This window comes from Denticeps clupeoides, chromosome 19, assembly GCF_900700375.1.
Source record: "Denticeps clupeoides chromosome 19, fDenClu1.1, whole genome shotgun sequence".
Lineage (NCBI taxonomy): Eukaryota > Metazoa > Chordata > Actinopteri > Clupeiformes > Denticipitidae > Denticeps > Denticeps clupeoides.
The window spans coordinates 13,984,922-14,002,455 of record NC_041725.1 but is presented as its reverse complement, the minus strand read 5'-3'; the positions used below and the strand labels follow the sequence as shown (position 1 = coordinate 14,002,455).

The 17,534-nt window shown below is 42.0% G+C and overlaps 2 protein-coding genes across 3 annotated transcripts; one reads left to right on the top strand and one right to left on the bottom strand.

Annotated features, from left to right (window-relative positions):
- The first annotated feature begins 4,108 nt into the window (after positions 1 to 4,108).
- Positions 4,109 to 6,756, top strand: LOC114769496 (endonuclease domain-containing 1 protein). Its single transcript, XM_028962562.1, has 3 exons — positions 4,109 to 4,458; positions 5,326 to 5,482; positions 6,020 to 6,756. The coding sequence occupies exons 1-3, from the start codon at positions 4,165 to 4,167 to the stop codon at positions 6,409 to 6,411; spliced, it is 843 nt and encodes a 280-aa protein (XP_028818395.1). The 5' UTR covers positions 4,109 to 4,164; the 3' UTR covers positions 6,412 to 6,756.
- A 1,299-nt stretch (positions 6,757 to 8,055) lies between these two features.
- On the bottom strand, positions 8,056 to 15,993 carry LOC114769171 (TRPM8 channel-associated factor homolog). 2 transcript variants are annotated; one of them, XM_028961954.1, is made up of 9 exons: positions 15,942 to 15,993; positions 13,514 to 14,199; positions 12,677 to 13,300; positions 11,566 to 12,554; positions 10,702 to 10,796; positions 10,404 to 10,617; positions 10,043 to 10,282; positions 9,119 to 9,456; positions 8,056 to 8,935 (listed from the first exon to the last, which is right to left on the bottom strand). In XM_028961954.1, exons 2-9 carry the CDS (start codon positions 14,125 to 14,127, stop codon positions 8,693 to 8,695), a joined length of 3,357 nt encoding a protein of 1,118 aa, XP_028817787.1. In that variant the 5' UTR covers positions 14,128 to 14,199; positions 15,942 to 15,993; the 3' UTR covers positions 8,056 to 8,692. The 2 variants fall into 2 exon arrangements, with proteins under 2 accessions (XP_028817787.1, XP_028817789.1); XM_028961956.1 differs by having other exon boundaries at positions 15,879 to 15,979.
- Positions 15,994 to 17,534: the final 1,541 nt, after the last annotated feature.

Sequence of the window (17,534 nt, the reverse complement as noted above, 5' to 3'; positions counted from 1 at the left end):
TGATCTTTGCTTGCAGAGTGTCCTCTCTTGTTACATTCTGTCCATTGAAGACGAAGAAAAAAATAAATCATGGAATTGTTCAAGCCACGGGGGATTCCAAATTCCCTTAGATTTTTTTATACATAAAAAAAAAAAGAATGCTCAGAAAGAATGCTACAGATGTGTAACTGTCTTTAATGTAAACACATCAGCTTTCCAGAGGCCACGCCTTTTTATTTAATTTTTTCCTGTCGCATTTTACCTTCATTTTGGAAAAAAAAGAAAATAAAAAGTTGTAAATCTCAAGCACGGCCTGTTGTGATCCCTGTGCTCGTTGTTACTTGGACATGAATCCATTAAAAAGCAGTTGGCTCATTGCAAAAACAATGTCATTCCTTACCGATAATTAATCTGTATGCCATGTATCACTACATTGCACTATATTTGTTACTGAACTATATTTGTGAAAATGTACTTTAAATGTGGGTTTTACAAACTACATATTTTTAAATTTGCTATATAGCCCCTTAAAACACATCACCTGTATTCATGGATGTAATTTAATGGTGGTGAGTCCCTTGCATTCATACCTTAGTGGTGAGCAAATGTGTCCTAACAGTGAATGGAACGGGACATTTTAGGCTCAGTAAAAAAAAAAAAAAGCAACCATACACTGTATGTGTACATGTGTAAGACATATGGATGTGTTTTGTTGTTGTAAATGAGACGTGCTACACATATATGTACGCACGTATGCGCTCGGCACAGCAACTGCTGCTTCGATTGTCCTCTTTTGACTAAGGAAGTGACATGACATGCAGTCGTGCCTGGGAAACGTAACCAGGCGTAGCCATCCAGGCACATCCATTCTCCTGTCTTTGTGCTTTTGTTTACTCTTATTTTGGCAGCGAGCAGAATTCACAACAACCCTGGATTCTTCCAGCCCTTTTCGCAGATTTCCACAAGTCTTCACTCCCGTGCCCTATCTACACAACCATTGTTCCTAAAAATCCTTCATTAGTACAGACCCAGACTCGAAATGCTTTTACTGCACACTTTAGATGGTGTTGTGCGAGTGCCGTTGTGCGATTGTGTGTTTGGTTGTGTGCGTTTGTGTGTATGGTTGGGGTGTGGTGGGGTGCTGGGGGAGGTGGTCGGTGTGATTGGAGACTCCAAGCCAATTACCACATCTACCAGACAGGCTCAGACTGCCTGTGCCTGCCAGCCAATAGGAGCTGGCTTGCACAGATCCAGGGCCCGGGGTGGTTGCCATGGTAACTCTGTGGCTGCTTGCATGGCGGATGATGCCGCTGTGATGGATTACAGTAATGGGATGGGGTGTATGTAGGGAAGGGGGCTGGAAGGGGGGGGGCTCATGCATAAATATATTGGAAATGTATGAATAAATCTGAAAGGTATTGACTTTAAAGGCATGGTTAGCATTTGGATTGGGGGGGGGGGGGGGGGGGCTTGCAGAGGAGGTTGTGTATGTGTCTGTGTTTGGGGCTGGGGCTGTCCTTTTTTTTTTTTTTTAGATGCCCCACTGGCTTCCCTGTAACACTGGACCTTTTGTCTTCAGATGTTCTTGACCGTTCCACGTATGCAACACATCACATCCCTGGTTTTCACTCTGCATGGCAGAATCTGAGGAGAGGCCTGTGTGTAAAAAAAAGGTAAAAAATGACCCATGTTGAAACAGGGGCCCAATCACTGCATTCCAATGTATCGAAGGGTAAGCAGAGCAGCATCAAAGCTCATTAACTTGTGGACTCCTGACAGGCCGATTTATTTCCATTCCGCTGGATGCTGAGGGCCTACAACAATAAAGACCATTACGTTCCTGCAAGAGCACCAACTGTATTCATCTGTATTTTTCATTCTCTTTTGCAAGAGAATATTTACCACTGACGAGCGTCTTCTAGTATATTTTTCGTGGATCAGAACCTTTAGTTTAAACGCTGCAAACAGAGCTCAGCTAATAGGTCCATCTGTTATAAACCAGACCACCATTTCGGCAAGAGTGTGTGCCACACATGGACACAGGTGCCAGGTTTTTTTGCACCGGGGCTATGCATTTTTCATTCTTGTCCTGTCATTGAAATGGCTTCAGTGAACATCCAGTGCATTATAGAGGGCTCTGCTGCCAGTCCAGGCTGACAGTAGACATGAAAACAAAGAAAATAGAGAATGCATGAGCACAAAAAAAAAAAAAAAGTATCCTGTCACAGCCCAAGATCTGGTGGCCCTGCTTGACTCCCCGGTTCATGTCATTTCTACGTTCCTGTCCATCGAATCTGCATGATGATACCTTGATCTTTCCTAATTGTGGTGTGTGTTCTCCTTCAAGACTTTGGTCCCTGGCCATAAAAATAACTATGTCCTCACTATGTCCACAACGGTCTGTTTTGAGCTTCTATAAGGTTTCTGAAGTGGCCCAGCAAATGCGCCATTAACCACTTGCAGAGCTGCACCGAAGAGACCATTCGAGACCATTCTAAACAGATTAGCTTTTATGCTTCAGAAAAGTCTTGCAGCCATTTTTGTTCATCTGTGCGAGTATTAGATTGGAGACAGACGTCGTGACTCCCTGCTATAAACATTTCTTTGAATTCACTGAATTCTTTATGAATGGCCCACATATAGTAAAGCAGTCCTGCCCCACTCTCCTCCACATTGAGGCTGCTTCATTTTTACCCAAAATGTTGTGTTTCGTATTAAAACATTTAACACATTGGAAATTCAGTGAGCATCAAATAGTGGATATTAAGGAGGAGTATAAGCCAGCTCACGTTAGACATATTTTCAAATGTACAGTTTTTGTCTCACATTGTTTCATGGGACAGCAGGCCTTTGTATAATGAAGAAGATAAAAAAAAAGGCTAATAAAAACTCAAAATCCTTCTGAGTTTATTTGTGTTAGGGAAAGTCCACTTGTTTAAGTCTGGACACGTTTTGTTGGTTCCAAGTCCCATCTTTATATAATTCTGCCATCTAGTGGCCATAAATGTTTGCTAAATATCTGCTCGGAATCTCAGGAGATATCCAAAATAACATTAACACAACAAAAAGATACATAATTGTAAATACATTCAAATACAGTCTATTAAAATAATGTAAATTAAAAATATTTTTTCTTCCCCTCCTTTTTTTCCCCTCTTATCATCGCTTAGTCTTCCTTATTAAGATAGGTGCAATGTGGAAACATTTTGTGACCTCATGTCAGGCCTGTTTATTATGACCCCACTCAACCTTAAAAAGTTAAGGACAAAATCTGCACCTGTGCTTTTCCCTTGGCTGTGACTCCTGGGAAGATAACATATGAACCAACTGTGGAAGGACACTGCACTCTGGCCATTCTGCTCAGGGTGGCTTATGCTAAAAGTTTTTTTTTTTAATGCTTAAAGTCTTTCTGGTGGCCTTCAGACAGAAATGTATCTGCATTCCCATGGGTACTGGGTTCTTGGGTACAAGGGCACTATGGGTATCAATTTCACAGTGTGTTCTCTTTATAAAGAAAAGACATTCTTAACTCTAGCCTCGTGAATGCTTCTCCAAAGAATGTGGTTTCACTCGTTCTGACCCCACTCTGCCACCAAAGGACTCTGTGTAATTTGGTACAGAGTTAATAATATCTTTCCAATTGCAATAGCGAAATGTGGCTCAATTAAATTTGCTATTTGTAATAAAAGTTCTTCTTTATGTATATGTCTGTCTAAAAACTAGATTTGAGGCAACATCAGGCAAACCACAGGTATTCAGGAACCCAATCTGCACACAGAATGCAGAAGCATAGCTGTTTTAAAGCAATCTTGCAGAAGTGTGACTTGCTTAATTAAATACAACTGATTCATTTAAAGCAGACATCTGAGAATGGGTGTGTGAGGTGTGTGTGGACCGAAAGAACATAATCAGCCTTAATGCCGCTGACTGACTGCAGGACAGATTAGATTCCAAAAATTCTCTATTTACAGACACTTGCTTTGTGAGGGTCTGTTTGGCCTCTACCTGGCAGGTGACCTTCCCAAGTGAAAGATAGAGATGAAAGAGCGAGAGAGAGAGGGAGGGAGGGAGAGAGAGGGTATAAAGCCTCAAGGTCTGCTTGGGCTACTGTCAGATGTAGGTGACTGGTCACACAGCCAGAGCTCCAGCATTTTCTCGGATGAGAAGAAATAGTGTCTCTGAATAATGCAGAGCCTCTTTTCCCTCTGCGTCGCCGCCGCCTCCCTGCTCCTCGTCGCCAGTGACGTAGTGACAAACTTCCACGACATCCCAGAGTGCCTGGACTTTTTTTACAAGGGCAACGTGCCCGACTGGGTCCAGGCAAGTCGTGACACTGTCCGCATCTGCCAGCGTTTCCAGAACCAGTACCACTTTGCCACGCTTTACGATGCTTCCCACCGCATTGCCGTCTACTCGGCCTACGTCTTTGAGCCCAGCAATGGGGGTGGCCGGGAGAAACGGTGGTTTGTGGAGCCTCAGGTGAGTTCAGGAAACTTGCCTCCTAGATACTGAACCACACAAACACATGCAAGGTGAACCTTGCGTGGGAAAAGTTGCCTTAAAAAGTTACAGACTGCCGACTCTTAATTAAAAGTAACCTGCATGCCTGTATAAAAGTTTTCTGATCTTGTCAATATAATTTAAGAATATGTGAGGAAAGTACCGAAGGAGCCATGAGCAAGGTTAGTCTAGAACAGTGTTTCCCAACCCTGGTCCTTCCCAACCATTATCCTTATACAGAGGAGATGATTCGGAGGATGTTCCACAAAACTAGATAACTTAAGCCAGTCTAATGATCATTTAGGTAAGGAGCCGTAATTTTGAGTCGATCGTGACTTCTATCTTAAGATAATCCTGACGTGTCGGGATGTAGTGCACTTTATACTGGATCACCATTGTCTGAAATCTCTGCTATAAACCAGTCACCAACTGTATTATTCATCATTTGACATGCATTGCAGCCTGTCTAGTGCACAAGGAGAGCTGCTACACACTGGCTTCACACTGAATCTGTGGGTGTAAGCCTAAAAAGTATCTCACCTCAGCAGTGGCTGGTCTTCTCTGCAACCTGAGCATCAGTGTTTGATAAATTATTAATAAAGCACTTACTGGAAATGCTTTTGAGACTTGGTTCCCTAGGTTGCTTTTCAGCAAGTGAGTTTTGAAGAACATCTTGGTTGTGGAGACCATGTGCGTTGGAAGAGTGGAGGGTGTGGCTGGTGATCAGCCACACCCTCCAGACTTTAGAAGGGGGAAGTAAAGGATGAGGTTGGAAGGTTTAGTTATTTCACTCACCCGATTTAATTCACCCACAGCATCCACCTTCTCCTCAACATTCTGTTTCAGCTGGTCGACCCTTCATGGCAGGGAGAGATGAGAGACGGGTACTGGCTGGGACAGGACAATCCGGACATCTACCTTGGGGAGAGGCAGGCTCTGAATGAGGACTACACAAACTCCGGGTTTGATCGAGGTCACCTCAACCCCAATGGTCATCACGCTGGTAGGGCCCACTTGGCTCTAATGCTCTTCTGCTGCTTTTGTAGTAATTGGCTTAGTGATTCAGCTTTCGTTCGGTGAATGCTGAAAACTGATTGTTAGACAGATGTTGTAAACAAACGTTTTTAAAAATAATGAATAGGTCAAATGTAGAAATGCTTGTATTTTTTCGTTCTTGCTAGAATATCACCAATCTTTGGTAAATTCTAGTATTTGCTTTACTAAGATGCTGCACTGTCTCAAAAAAAAAAAACTGGGATGTAACAAGCATATCAGATTGCTAAAAGTGGCGACCGGATGTTTATAGTGAACGCCGCCCTCGGCTGCATTTGCTTCATGGTGGCTGTAGGCCAGTAGGTAGCCGTGTGCCATGGTCCCCACGGTGGAATTGTGGCTGTGACACAATTATTTGTTATGCAGCTTCTCAATATAGCAAATTATGAAATTTTCCATATAGTCATGTTTCTTAGAATAAGAAACTGAACTCATATGATATGGACCAGGGGAATAGGATCGGTAATGAAACTGTCTCTTTTTGCAGTTCCTGGTCGAAATTCCACTTTTACCCTCACCAACGTGGTGCCCCAAAACCCCAAACTAAACCAGAATGCCTGGAAAGACTACGAGATGAAGCTCACCAACACATTCCGCTCACGGTGCTGGAAGGCGCATGTGCTGGTGGGCGCAATCCCCTCTGCCAACAACTGGATCGTCAAAAACAACGTCAGGCGCGTCAACATTCCGGAATTCATTTGGAATGCCTACTGTTGCATGGACCATAATGGACGACCTGTCCTCAGTGGTGGTGCAACTGCCCTCAACTCGGAGCAAAACGTGGTGCAGGAACGCACCCTGGATGAGCTGCAGGGCTTCCTGCAGCAGTACTCTGATGCACCAGTAGGTGACTTGTTCCGTGCACAGTGCCAAGCTTAGAGGGGCAAAAATAGCCAAATTTAACAGTTGCCAGATTATAAAAGTTTTGATTTGTTAATTATAATAAAATGATAATTAATTAAACAATAAATAGAGGAATAACTTTATTGTTGAAACAATTCCCAAAGAGACAGTATAATGTACTGTACTGTGCACAACCTTTAATCAGTAGTGAAACTGACTACAGATTTTGAGTGTCATGGATCAGGACAAAAGATTAAGTTTAACAAGATGCCATTGAGGAGTGTAAATGTAACAAGTCGGTACAAAATGTATAAAACCATTTGAATCTGTTACAAGGTTGGTTGGTTTGGTTTTCTTTTCCACAAATAGCAGGTCAGTATGTGGTGTGATGAGTTCCTGAATAACAATGCATAAATTCGTCTCATATATCACTGTTTTCACATTTAGTATGTTACACACTATGTGAGTATAAAAATGTAAACATTGTAAAATTGATAAACACACTGAGATATATATCTGGCATTCCAGTTGTTGTTGCATAGACAATTTATATATATTGTTATATTTTTTTTGTAAGACTTTTTTTGTAAGACCACTCCTGTGTGATTATGTATACTTGGTTAGCCATATAAGTAATATATAGGAGCAATGATCTCTAAACTGTGGCCCCATCGCTATATCAGCACTATATTTCATGATGGACAGGTGATTATAACCATGTCACTGAAACCCAGCTATTGAAGTAAATTACAAAAACAGTCAATTACAAATAACAAAAGAACTAAAATAAACTGCCACACTGCGCGTTTTCTAAAAAGTTATCAGTTTAGTTCATTAAAAAAATTGCAAGTCACAGTTCTCCAATTATATTTGATATCGCAAAAATATTTAGTTTTTGTGGTTTCACACAACCATTTACTAAGGTTGGATTTAGTAAAAAATTGGTAAAAATTGCTTGTAATCACTTAAAAATAGAAAACATTTCCTTTCAAGTTTACTTTCAGTCTGAACCTGGAAATATCCTTTTACATGGATATGTTGTAAATTATAAAATATAGTAATGCATCCTTTGGACATTACTATGTATGTGTGTTCACAGCAGTGATAGGGACATCAGTTCCTTATCCAACGTAGGGAAGTAACTTCAATTACTTGTAATTGTATACTTGGTCGAAAATACAACAATTCCGCTCATAAAATACTGAAAAAATCAAACAAAATATGAAAAATGAATACATATACTTGTGTGTCATACATTACCAGTAAAACGTTTGGACACACCTACTTTGTGGGAGACTAAGATGGAGGCATTTAAAAAAATCCAATGTAAAAAGCATATTTAGTATTTTTGTAGCAAAAGAAGTGAAGTATTTTTGATGAATCTGTATTTTCAGAGTTTACTCTTTTTACCTTTGTTACTGCTTTGTTCATTGTCATCACCAAAAGCCACTTCTTAAGATGAAATGTGAAAGTGAAGTGATTGTCAATGTGAAACACTGCAGCACAGCACAAGCTGACACAACAAAATGTGTCCTCTGCTTGTTGAGCAGTGGGTTGCCATCACAGGTGCCCAGGTAGCAGTGTGTGGGGTGGTAGTAGTGGGTAACACACTCACCTATGAACCAGAAGACCCAGGTTCAAATTCTGCTTACTACCATTGTGTCCCTGAACAAGACACTTAAGTGTGTCCAGGGGGATTGTCCCTGAACCTACTGATTGTAAGTTGCTCTGGATAAGGGCGTCTGATAAATTCCGTAAATATTAAATGGGATGGTGCTTTGCTCAGTGGTACCTAGGCTCAGTATTCAAACCGTCAACCACCTGATCAACCATACAGATCTCTTTCCTTACCTGCTAGGCCACCACTGCCTGTATTCATTCACTCATTATCTTCATTAACATGAGTGAATGATAAGAAATTAATCATCATTAACCTTCAGGGCTGTTGGAAAACCATCCCCGTTTTCTGACTGGTAGAGAGAAGATATCACATATCTGGTGATATCACAGCAAAAGCTCCCTGCTTTGGAGACGTAAAGGTTAAACTTTTTGCCTTGTTTTCTTTTTTGTTTATTACGTAACCTCATGTGTTTAATTTCATGGCCCAGCATCTTCTGTTTTGTTCTATATTGTAAAAAAAACAAAACATAAATGAGTAGGTGTGTCCACACATTTGACTGGTACTGTACATATAAACTAGATACCCTACCATATACATTTCAAAGAGATACAAATACATAGGCTATAGAATGTCCTGGGATGCTGTTATGTTGAATTCTCAGTTCCCCAGGCTAATGCTACCACGCAGTTTCCTTTCTCAGGCATATTGAGCCATGGGATGGTCGCTCCACTCAGGCAAACTTGAAAGTTTCTTCTCAACAGCAGACTCTATTGGCCAGCCCCAGGCCTTAAAAAAGGGAGCAAGGTTCCTGTTTACCACGGTGGAAAATGTCTCAGCATACTTGTTCATCTTGCCTTGGTTGTCTCTAGGCACGTTGCTCATGTGATGATAGGCAGCAAAGACCTTCTTGAAGGCACTCCACCCAAACTTTGCTTGGAGCTTGACGCAAGATATATTTGATTAATTTCAAATGAAAAAAAAAATTTGTAGCCAATGTGAAAACGAACCAAGTTAAAAACAGAAGTAAGTAATCAGTAATATATAGACATTTCTACAGCAGGACATGAATGGATTGATGGATCAATCATTAAAAATCTACAGATGTTCTTGCCTGATACCAACCTGAAGGAATGTTTCCAAAGCAGTCCATTTAGTCCACTTGCCCAGCTGCCGCCCTCCTTTGACGTACTCCTGGATATGTTTGTTGCGGTTTTCAGGTTTCATTTCCTCGTGAGCTTTTGTCCGGTCCAGCTTGATCACCTTGTCATGCACATACAATGCCCACAGGTTGCACGTGCACTCTGTAGTGTGAGGTTTGAACTCCCAAACATCACGTTGCTGGTTGTGGCCCAGCTCATGCATTTGGCCCCATACCCCTTTCTTCCTTATTTCTTCTGGGTTCAGAAGCTCCTCACCCGACTGGGAGAGCATCATGATTGGATAGCCAGAATGCATAAAGCCTTTAGAAAAAAATTATTTAACAATCAGGGCTTATTCAGACATTTCTTATACTCTCTTACAGAAACTGACTTCCAAAAGGTTGCATTATCGATATGATCAAAATCACGCAGAAATTGAATTTTGGAAACTCCTTCAATTGGTTTTAATTTGATTTAACGCTTCTAAAAAATGAGCACCACTTGCATTACTACAGAGACTATGTTCTCTAATAGTCAAAAGTTTAAATGCACCTATTCTGTGACGTCATGAAGACTAAGATTAAGGCAATTTTTAACACTCCGATGCAATGCAGAGTCACCTCTTTTTACCTTCAGAACTGCTTTGTCATCATCAAAAGGCGCTTAACATGAGTGAATGGTAAGAAAGAACTGTTGGAACCCATCCCTGTTGTCTTACTTAAATTGGTTGAGAGAGGCAAAGAGTGTGAAATCCGGCCATCGCAGCATGCAAATGTTTTTGCTTAGTGTGCTATTTTTTTGTTTATTTCATAACCTCATGTGTGATATTTCATAGCCCTGTGTGTTCAGTTTTGTTCTATGCTGGTATTTAGTACATTTATTTTTTTTAAACAAACATAAAACTGACCAGCAGTTATCTGTACATCTGCCACAAAACGCTCCTTGCGTGGAAATTTGGCAGGTATGGCGGCGAGGTCAGCTACCGCCCTCATGATGTCGTCCCAGAGCCTGGCCACTTCATCTGGTCGTTCCAGACCTCTGATCCCCTCAGACTGTATGGTCATAATGATGTTCTCAAACTCCAGCTCTGCCCAGGGGGCAGGTGCACTGCGGATGCTGCTCACCCATTCCTGTACACCGGTCTTCCCTGAGGAACATGATGAAGTGATCTAAATATGCTTAACCTCAACACATTTAAATTTTAAATCTTAAAACAGAGTTCTTGAGCATCGTGCCAGTCAATCACTGTGTGCATGCTGTATACTTGCCTGATTGAAAATATGGAGCTCGGACCGCTGTTTGCACTACCAGCTTCAGCCCCTCTTCTCTGCTATTGGGTGGGGCTACCAGGTAGATGAGTCCTCCCCAGAGGTTCCAGACTTGAATCCTTTCCTTTTCCACAGGGAACAGCTCATGCACCACAGGTGCCCTTTTCAGAACATCTGCACCACCAATGTCATCTGTCTGGCAGCCAATCTGAATCTGCATAATTGGGAAGGGTCAATGATGTCCTTTTTTCATTTTAATCCATATTTGAAATTGTAGAATGCCAAATGATTTCAATACCGCCCAGCCTTTCCCAACAATCTGTGTAGGCATGGTCATTTGTGTTTTCATTCCAGGAGAGAGGTACAGACCAGTACTGATCCACTGCACCTCATCTGCAATTGAATTTCAAGGTTATGCTTATAAATTCATATTTCCAATAAGCAGAGGTGCCAAAAGTACACACATTCTTTAGTCAAGTACAAGTATAGATACACATGTTTAGGAAAAGTTGAAGTATTCTCTGACCTCAAGTAAAAAGCAAATGCTCTAAAACATACTTAAAAGTACAGGGTGGGCCATTTATATGGATACACCTTAATAAAATGGGAATGGTTGGTGATATTAACGTCAAGTTTCTGACCACTTATAAAATATGTTCATTGTCACCAACTGTCACACGAACCGGGATCAGAACGAGAGAGACGTGTTAGGTAAGTTCCTCCGTGTTAATCTGCGAACTCGGACGGCGCGAGCCGCAACACCACGCTGATGTTCGCATTTTCAGACACAAGACAGGGCAGAACAGGGCGACAGGAAGGAGTTCAGGAATCAGGAGAACAGGTACGGTCTTACTTGGGTTGAGGATTTCGGGGCCGAGTCTAATGACGTGCGTCATTCAATGACTGCTCTCTAGCCTATTTATAGGAGTCACGTTACCTCGTTTCCGTGTTACTCCCAGTCACATGATGGAATCATGTGACACCAACCATTCCCATTTTATTAAGGTGTGTCCATATAAATGGCCCACCCTGAATAAAAGTATAAAGCAACTTTGCAAAGGACAAAACCCCTATCTTTTCATAGTACAACCAGACAAAAAATCTTAAGTCTGGACTTAAGAAGAATTCCAAGGAATTTGTGTCATTAACATTTGTGACTGACCTGCTATGTTCACATTGATATAGATGCTGGCATTGGCAACAGTGGGCAAGGCAGGATGCTCTTTGATGATACAGGGCAGAAGGGCTTCAGGGTCCGAGCTGTTCTTGTACAGACCGGCTCCAACACAGAGCATAAACCTCTCTTTGTCACTCTTGATAGGGTTTGTTGGGGATACCTGTGGAATACCTGCCTCCTTCACGATACTGGTAAGCAATGCCACCACTGAGGAGTATGTGGCACATTCATGTGGTTGCATGGCCAAATACTGAAAGCACTCAGTGGAAAGTTTCTTCAAGCAACGTTCGTCCTGCTCTGTCAAGCTTTTGCCCTGAAGAACATTGCTGGCAATACTCCGAAGCAGGCCCCTGAAGTGGTATGATTCGGAGCTTACTTGCTTTATGTCAGGTGCCTTGTACAACCCTGAACTCAGGAAGTTGCCCAAGATGCTCAGTCCCATCTTATTGAGTAAGCGGTTGCCTGGATATTCGGTCATTACATTGCCCCCGAGATTGACTCGGACCCAGTGCCAAGCGTGACCTCCAATAAGAAGACCTTTACCTTCAGCAACAAACTCCAGGATTTCATTATGCTGGGCATCATTATATGAGGTGCAGACATAGACGCTGAGGTCCTTCCTAAAGCCGGTCATCTGGCATGTTAATTTTGAGTTGCTCAGAAGCTTGTGGGCTTTGTCCAGATGAGCTCCAATGCCTACAAGTCCACTGCGGCCATCATCCAGCCAACGAATGGCATTGATAAGGAAAGAGGCCATTGATTCACAACCAAGGAACCTGTCATGGGATAGGACAATCACCCGGCCTTGCCCATAGACTGCTCCTGCAATGAAGACTCTGTCATCAGGGGTTGTACCAATAGGAAATGACAAGGGTCCATGCACCAGCACTTGAGATGCGACCAAATCTCCTGTGTCAAATTCAGATACTCCTGACAGAAGGGTTTCGAGGTCTTCTTTGAAATTTTTTCCTGTTCTAGGGTTAGACAGATACTACTATTAAGAATTACATAGGTAAATATGTTGTATGATTGCAAAGGACCTTAAAATGGGCTGTTTTAAAAAAATATGTGACATATACACTGAAAAAATACTTACGACACAGCTAACCAGCTTGAAGGGATCTGAGGTGGCACAGGAATTGTTCCGAGTTCTCCACAGTGCTCTGAGAGGTAGATTCCAGCCACACTGCACACCTTGTTCCCAGGAAAATCAACAAGGAGGTTCTTCTCTTGGTTTTGAGTCGCCCACCACCAAGCTTGTCCCACAACAAGCAACCCACCTCCATCTTTGAGGAAGCTCACCAATTCCCTGGTGTACGAGCCCACACTATATGCATCTGTAACATAGACGCCAAGCTCATCCCTGAAAGCACACACCTCTGCCTGATGGCTGGCAGACTGAAGGTTTTTCACAACGACGTTGCAGCTCATGTTGATGCCCACCTTGCTTCTGCTATTTGAGGACTTCAGCCAATTCACAGCATTCCTAACCATATCAGGAAACTCTTCAAGGCATTTCTCATGTCCCAGAACCACAATGCGGCCATGACCATATCTTGAAGCAGCCATCAGCACTTGACCTTTAGCATTCATGGCCAATGGGAAAGCATGGGAACCAGTCAATGTCAAGGCACTTGGTGTATATGGTCCACGAAAGTCCAGTTTCTGTAGTCCACTCAAAAGAGCTCTGTAGTCCACCTCTTTTTCCATTATGGCTGTTCTAGGGTTAGACAGATAATACCATACAGAATTACATAGCAAATATTTAGCATGATTGCAAAGGCACTTTAATAAGTTTTTTTTACTATCTTAGTATAAACTGCTATTAAGGCAGTGGTGGCCTAGTGGTTAAGTAAGCGGCCTCATAATCAGAAGGTTGCCGGTCACTTCACTTAATTGCTCTAAGAGACATATACGCTAATAAAATACTTACGACACAGCTAACCAGCTGGAAGGGATCTGAGGTGGGACAGGAATTGTTCCAAGTTCTCCATAATGTTCCGAGAAGTAGATTCCAGCCACATTGCAGACCTTGTTACCAGGAAATTCAAGGAGGAGGTTCTTCTCTGGGTTTTGTTTTGCCCACCACCAAGCCTGTCCCACAACAAGCAATCCACCTCCATCTTTGAGGAAGCTCACCAAGTCCTTGGTGTGTGGGTCCACACTATATGCATCTGTAACATAGACGCCAAGCTCATCCCTGAAAGCACACACCTCTGCCTGAATGCTGGCAGACTGAAGGTTTTTCACAACGACGTTGCAGCTCATGTTGATGCCCACCTTGCTTCTGCTATTTGAGGACTTAAGCCAATTCACAGCATTCCTAACCATATCAGGAAACTCTTCAAGGCATTTCTCATGTCCCAGAACCACAATGCGGCCATGACCATATCTTGAAGCGGCCATCAACACCTGATCTTTAGCATTCATGGCCAATGGGAAAGCATGGGAACCAGTCAATGTCAAGGCACTTGGTGTATATGGTCCACGAAAGTCCAGTTTCTGCAGGCCACTCAAAAGAGCTCTGTAGTCCTCTTCTTTTCCCATGATGGCTGATGAAGTTGTACTGGTCAAATGCTGGTCAAATGCAGGAAACAACACCTATTGGCACCAATATGGCTGAGAAAATGGCGGAGAGCAAAGAGCATACAGAAGTTAGTTACTTCCACACTAACAGTTAGTTACTTCCAATAGCGTAAGTGGATTGCAACTCATACAAGGGGGCATGTAGGGATGGCCATGATTTGACAAATGATTAAGCAGCTCAATAACCTGGACAATTCTAAAAACCTGGCTGGATGCAATTTCAAGGTCTCAAAAAGAGGACATGTCTGGGTAAAATAGGACGTATGGTCACCCTAGCTGTCAGTGTCCCCCAGTAAACATCAGAACTTGTCGGTGTTCCCCAATGTCCGTGTTAAAGATTCCCTATCAGGAAAAAATACACTTTGTGAGATTATTTAACATTAATACGAGTTCCCCTAACCTGTCTATGGTCCTTCAGTGGCTAGAAATGGGGGTAGGTGTAAAGAGTGCTTTGGGCATTCTGATTCATTCTGGATCTGGAATTTCTCCCCTTATGTTCTCATAAGGTTACACGACCTGTCTGCGTCAGACATTGTTGTTGGTGAATGGTGTTCATGATGTAATTTCTGCGAATTCCCCCTCATGTCTATAGGCCGCTTTTCTCCCATTAGCATTTAAATCTACACACACTTACACACTTCAGATATAATATTAATGGACACTAAGACCTATATAAAAGCAAAATAATGTTCATGTCAGGGGACCCTTCCAGGTAGGTCTCCCTCACCATCATGTGTCTGCCTTTCCTACTCCCCGTTTCCAAGTTCTCAATTCCCAAAGTACTGAATGTTGTGAGTACTTCCCAATTGTTGTTAATCCCAGTTTTTAAAGAATTAAGCAATTATATCTGAAAGGAATATTGCTCATTAATACATTTAAATATTGCACATAATACAAAACATGCCATAAATCATAATATTAAATTCTTGCACTATTGAAACTATTGCTTCTTTAACAAATCTGAATCATTTTCCAAGAACGTGGACATTTTGTGTGCCTAACACTGTACTTGCACGCAGGGGCTCAGAGGTTTTGTCTGAGCCTGCCAAAGGCCCCCAAGCAGATAACCTCAGCAAAGGCAGGAATCTGATGCTAAGAGGTTGACTTGAGATGGAATGTGATCTTTCAAAAGGAGACACAATGGAATTCAACCATTTACACGTTTATCCTGTTCACATATATGGGTAATTAAACTGAATTCATTTTATTTATGAAACAAGTACAGATCACTGCAAGCCTGCGTAAAAGAATGTCCAAATCGTCACAACTGGTTGTGTTTAAAGGCTCGACATCTGCAACAATTCAAATCCTCGCAGGAAAAGAATCTTGATTGGACACAATGCTCGCACACTGTACACACCCAGATTGCAATGATCATTCAAACAGAGCCGATGCAATCTACACCTTACTTCAACATTAAAAAAAATCAATTTAAAAGAACCAGAATTACCATAAATTCTGATGCGATTCCATAGCTTCATATACCGGTCGTGTTTTACTTACAAAAAAAGCGCAAGCAAAAGTGTGTAGACCAATTATTAAAAATTTAAAGCTTGCACATTGTTCCACCTCCACATGTCTTACCATTTATAAAAATGTAATAAATCGACTCCTAGACATTAACACAACTCTTGTCCGTCTCTTCAGACGAAATAAATCAAAACGTAAGCATCACATAAAAAAAACTTTTCCATAGTGCAGAAACTTCGTACCAATTTCAATTATCAATTTCTGATAATTGGACGTGCGTCTTTAACCAGTCTAAGCGGACTTACGGATCGCCAAACGAGTGTCGAGCACGTCCCTGTCCTGCAGACGAAGTGAAACACGAACTGTATTTAAAACGTGGAGTACTACATTACCCACAATGCCCCATCACCCACAACGTTCCACCAATCAGAGAGGCGCCGCTCAGTGCCAAGTTCAGATTTTTTTTAAAAAGACGATAATACCTTAATGACATACAGCAAGTGAATATATGAACTGATATTAATAATAAATACACTGCATTTAAACACACAAAAATGAATATGAATTTTATCAATGATCTCAGTATCCACGTACACCACTAGAGGGAGCCCGTGTACCGAGGTCCAGACAATATGGTGGGTTTAATAAAATAACATTATTAATAGCAGGGCCGGCCCGTGGTATAGGAAGCATAGGCAAATGCTAAGGGCGCCATCCATCCAAGGGGGACAACACAAACGGAGAAAGAAAATTTCATTGACCAACATCCATAGGAGCTCCGAGCATCACATCATGGGGCAGTGGTGACCTAGTGGTGAAGGAAGCAGGCTTGTAATCAGAAGGTTGCTGGACAAAGTGCCATCCTAACATAGTGCTCCGCGGGTCGCTTGTCATGGCTGCCCACTGCTCACCAATGGTGGTGGTTAAAAGCAGAGGACACATTTTGTTGTGTCACCATGTGCTATATATACTGTGTGCTATATATTTAATTATATTATTAGAAAAAACTAATAAAATACACACAATGCACCTTCTCTGCAACCAACCATGAACATCTCACACCATGGGACCTACTATGTAAAAATAGACATTTAAAGAAAAAGGTGATTTATGGAGATTTATGTTCACATGCCTAGTATGGGAAATGTTCGCTTCTTAGCCAGGGTGTGGTCGGTTGAGGTTGTTCAGGTGCAGCCTGGGGACAGGGAGGGTTGACATGGCAGCCATTCAGTTGCCTCTCCTGCTGTCTTTCATTCCCATAGCTACGGCAAGTAGGCCAGCAGAAGCTGGCCAAGCAGCCTCTGCATACAATTACAAGAGGCTTCTAGACAGGTAAACCGATTGTACTTGACTTTGCATTTTACTTTAAGAAATAATTTGTCACTTGCCGATGATGCTCCATGATTAAACAGTCAATTGCTTAAAGTTATTTTTCCATAATCAAGCTGTGCATGCCATGTAATTGAGTTTGTCCTGTAGGAGGTCCATGCAAATGAGCTTATGGGTGGGTGGGACATTTACTCCCTAATTTCATTTGGCGGTACTTTCCCATTGTTTAATTACATTCCACTGAAAATGTCTCAGCATTATTACATTTAATATTTAATACTTTAATCAAAATATGATCACTGTGAATGCTTTAAGTAGAAAGCAATTACAACTCCGCACATTCAGTTTAAATGCCCCCTGTTGGCATTATGTTCATATTCATATTTCAAGGGTAGACTGTGCAAAGGCCGCATTAGATTGGACTTCCCTTTCGTTCATTTTGCAGGGCAGCAATCATGGCCAAACCACCAAACTATCGGAAGCCCAAGCCTTTGCAGTACATAGACGTCAGGATTATGAATCACATTGAGGATGTACACCTGAAGCATAAACTCAGCCACATCCAGAGC

Bases quoted from the DNA above. Each gene is read 5' to 3' on its own strand.
- LOC114769496 (XM_028962562.1), top strand. From the start codon at position 4,165: ATGCAGAGCCTCTTTTCCCTCTGCGTCGCCGCCGCCTCCCTGCTCCTC. The intron at 4,459-5,325 runs GTGAGTTCAGGA...ATTCTGTTTCAG, and splicing joins GGTGGTTTGTGGAGCCTCAG to CTGGTCGACCCTTCATGGCA. The intron at 5,483-6,019 runs GTAGGGCCCACT...CTCTTTTTGCAG, and splicing joins CCCCAATGGTCATCACGCTG to TTCCTGGTCGAAATTCCACT.
- LOC114769171 (XM_028961954.1), bottom strand. From the start codon at position 14,127: ATGGGAAAAGAAGAGGACTACAGAGCTCTTTTGAGTGGCCTGCAGAAA. The intron at 10,283-10,403 runs GCAAGTATACAG...CATGTTCCTCAG, and splicing joins AGCTCCATATTTTCAATCAG to GGAAGACCGGTGTACAGGAA. The intron at 8,936-9,118 runs GTTGGTATCAGG...TCTTGCGTCAAG, and splicing joins CTTTGGAAACATTCCTTCAG to CTCCAAGCAAAGTTTGGGTG.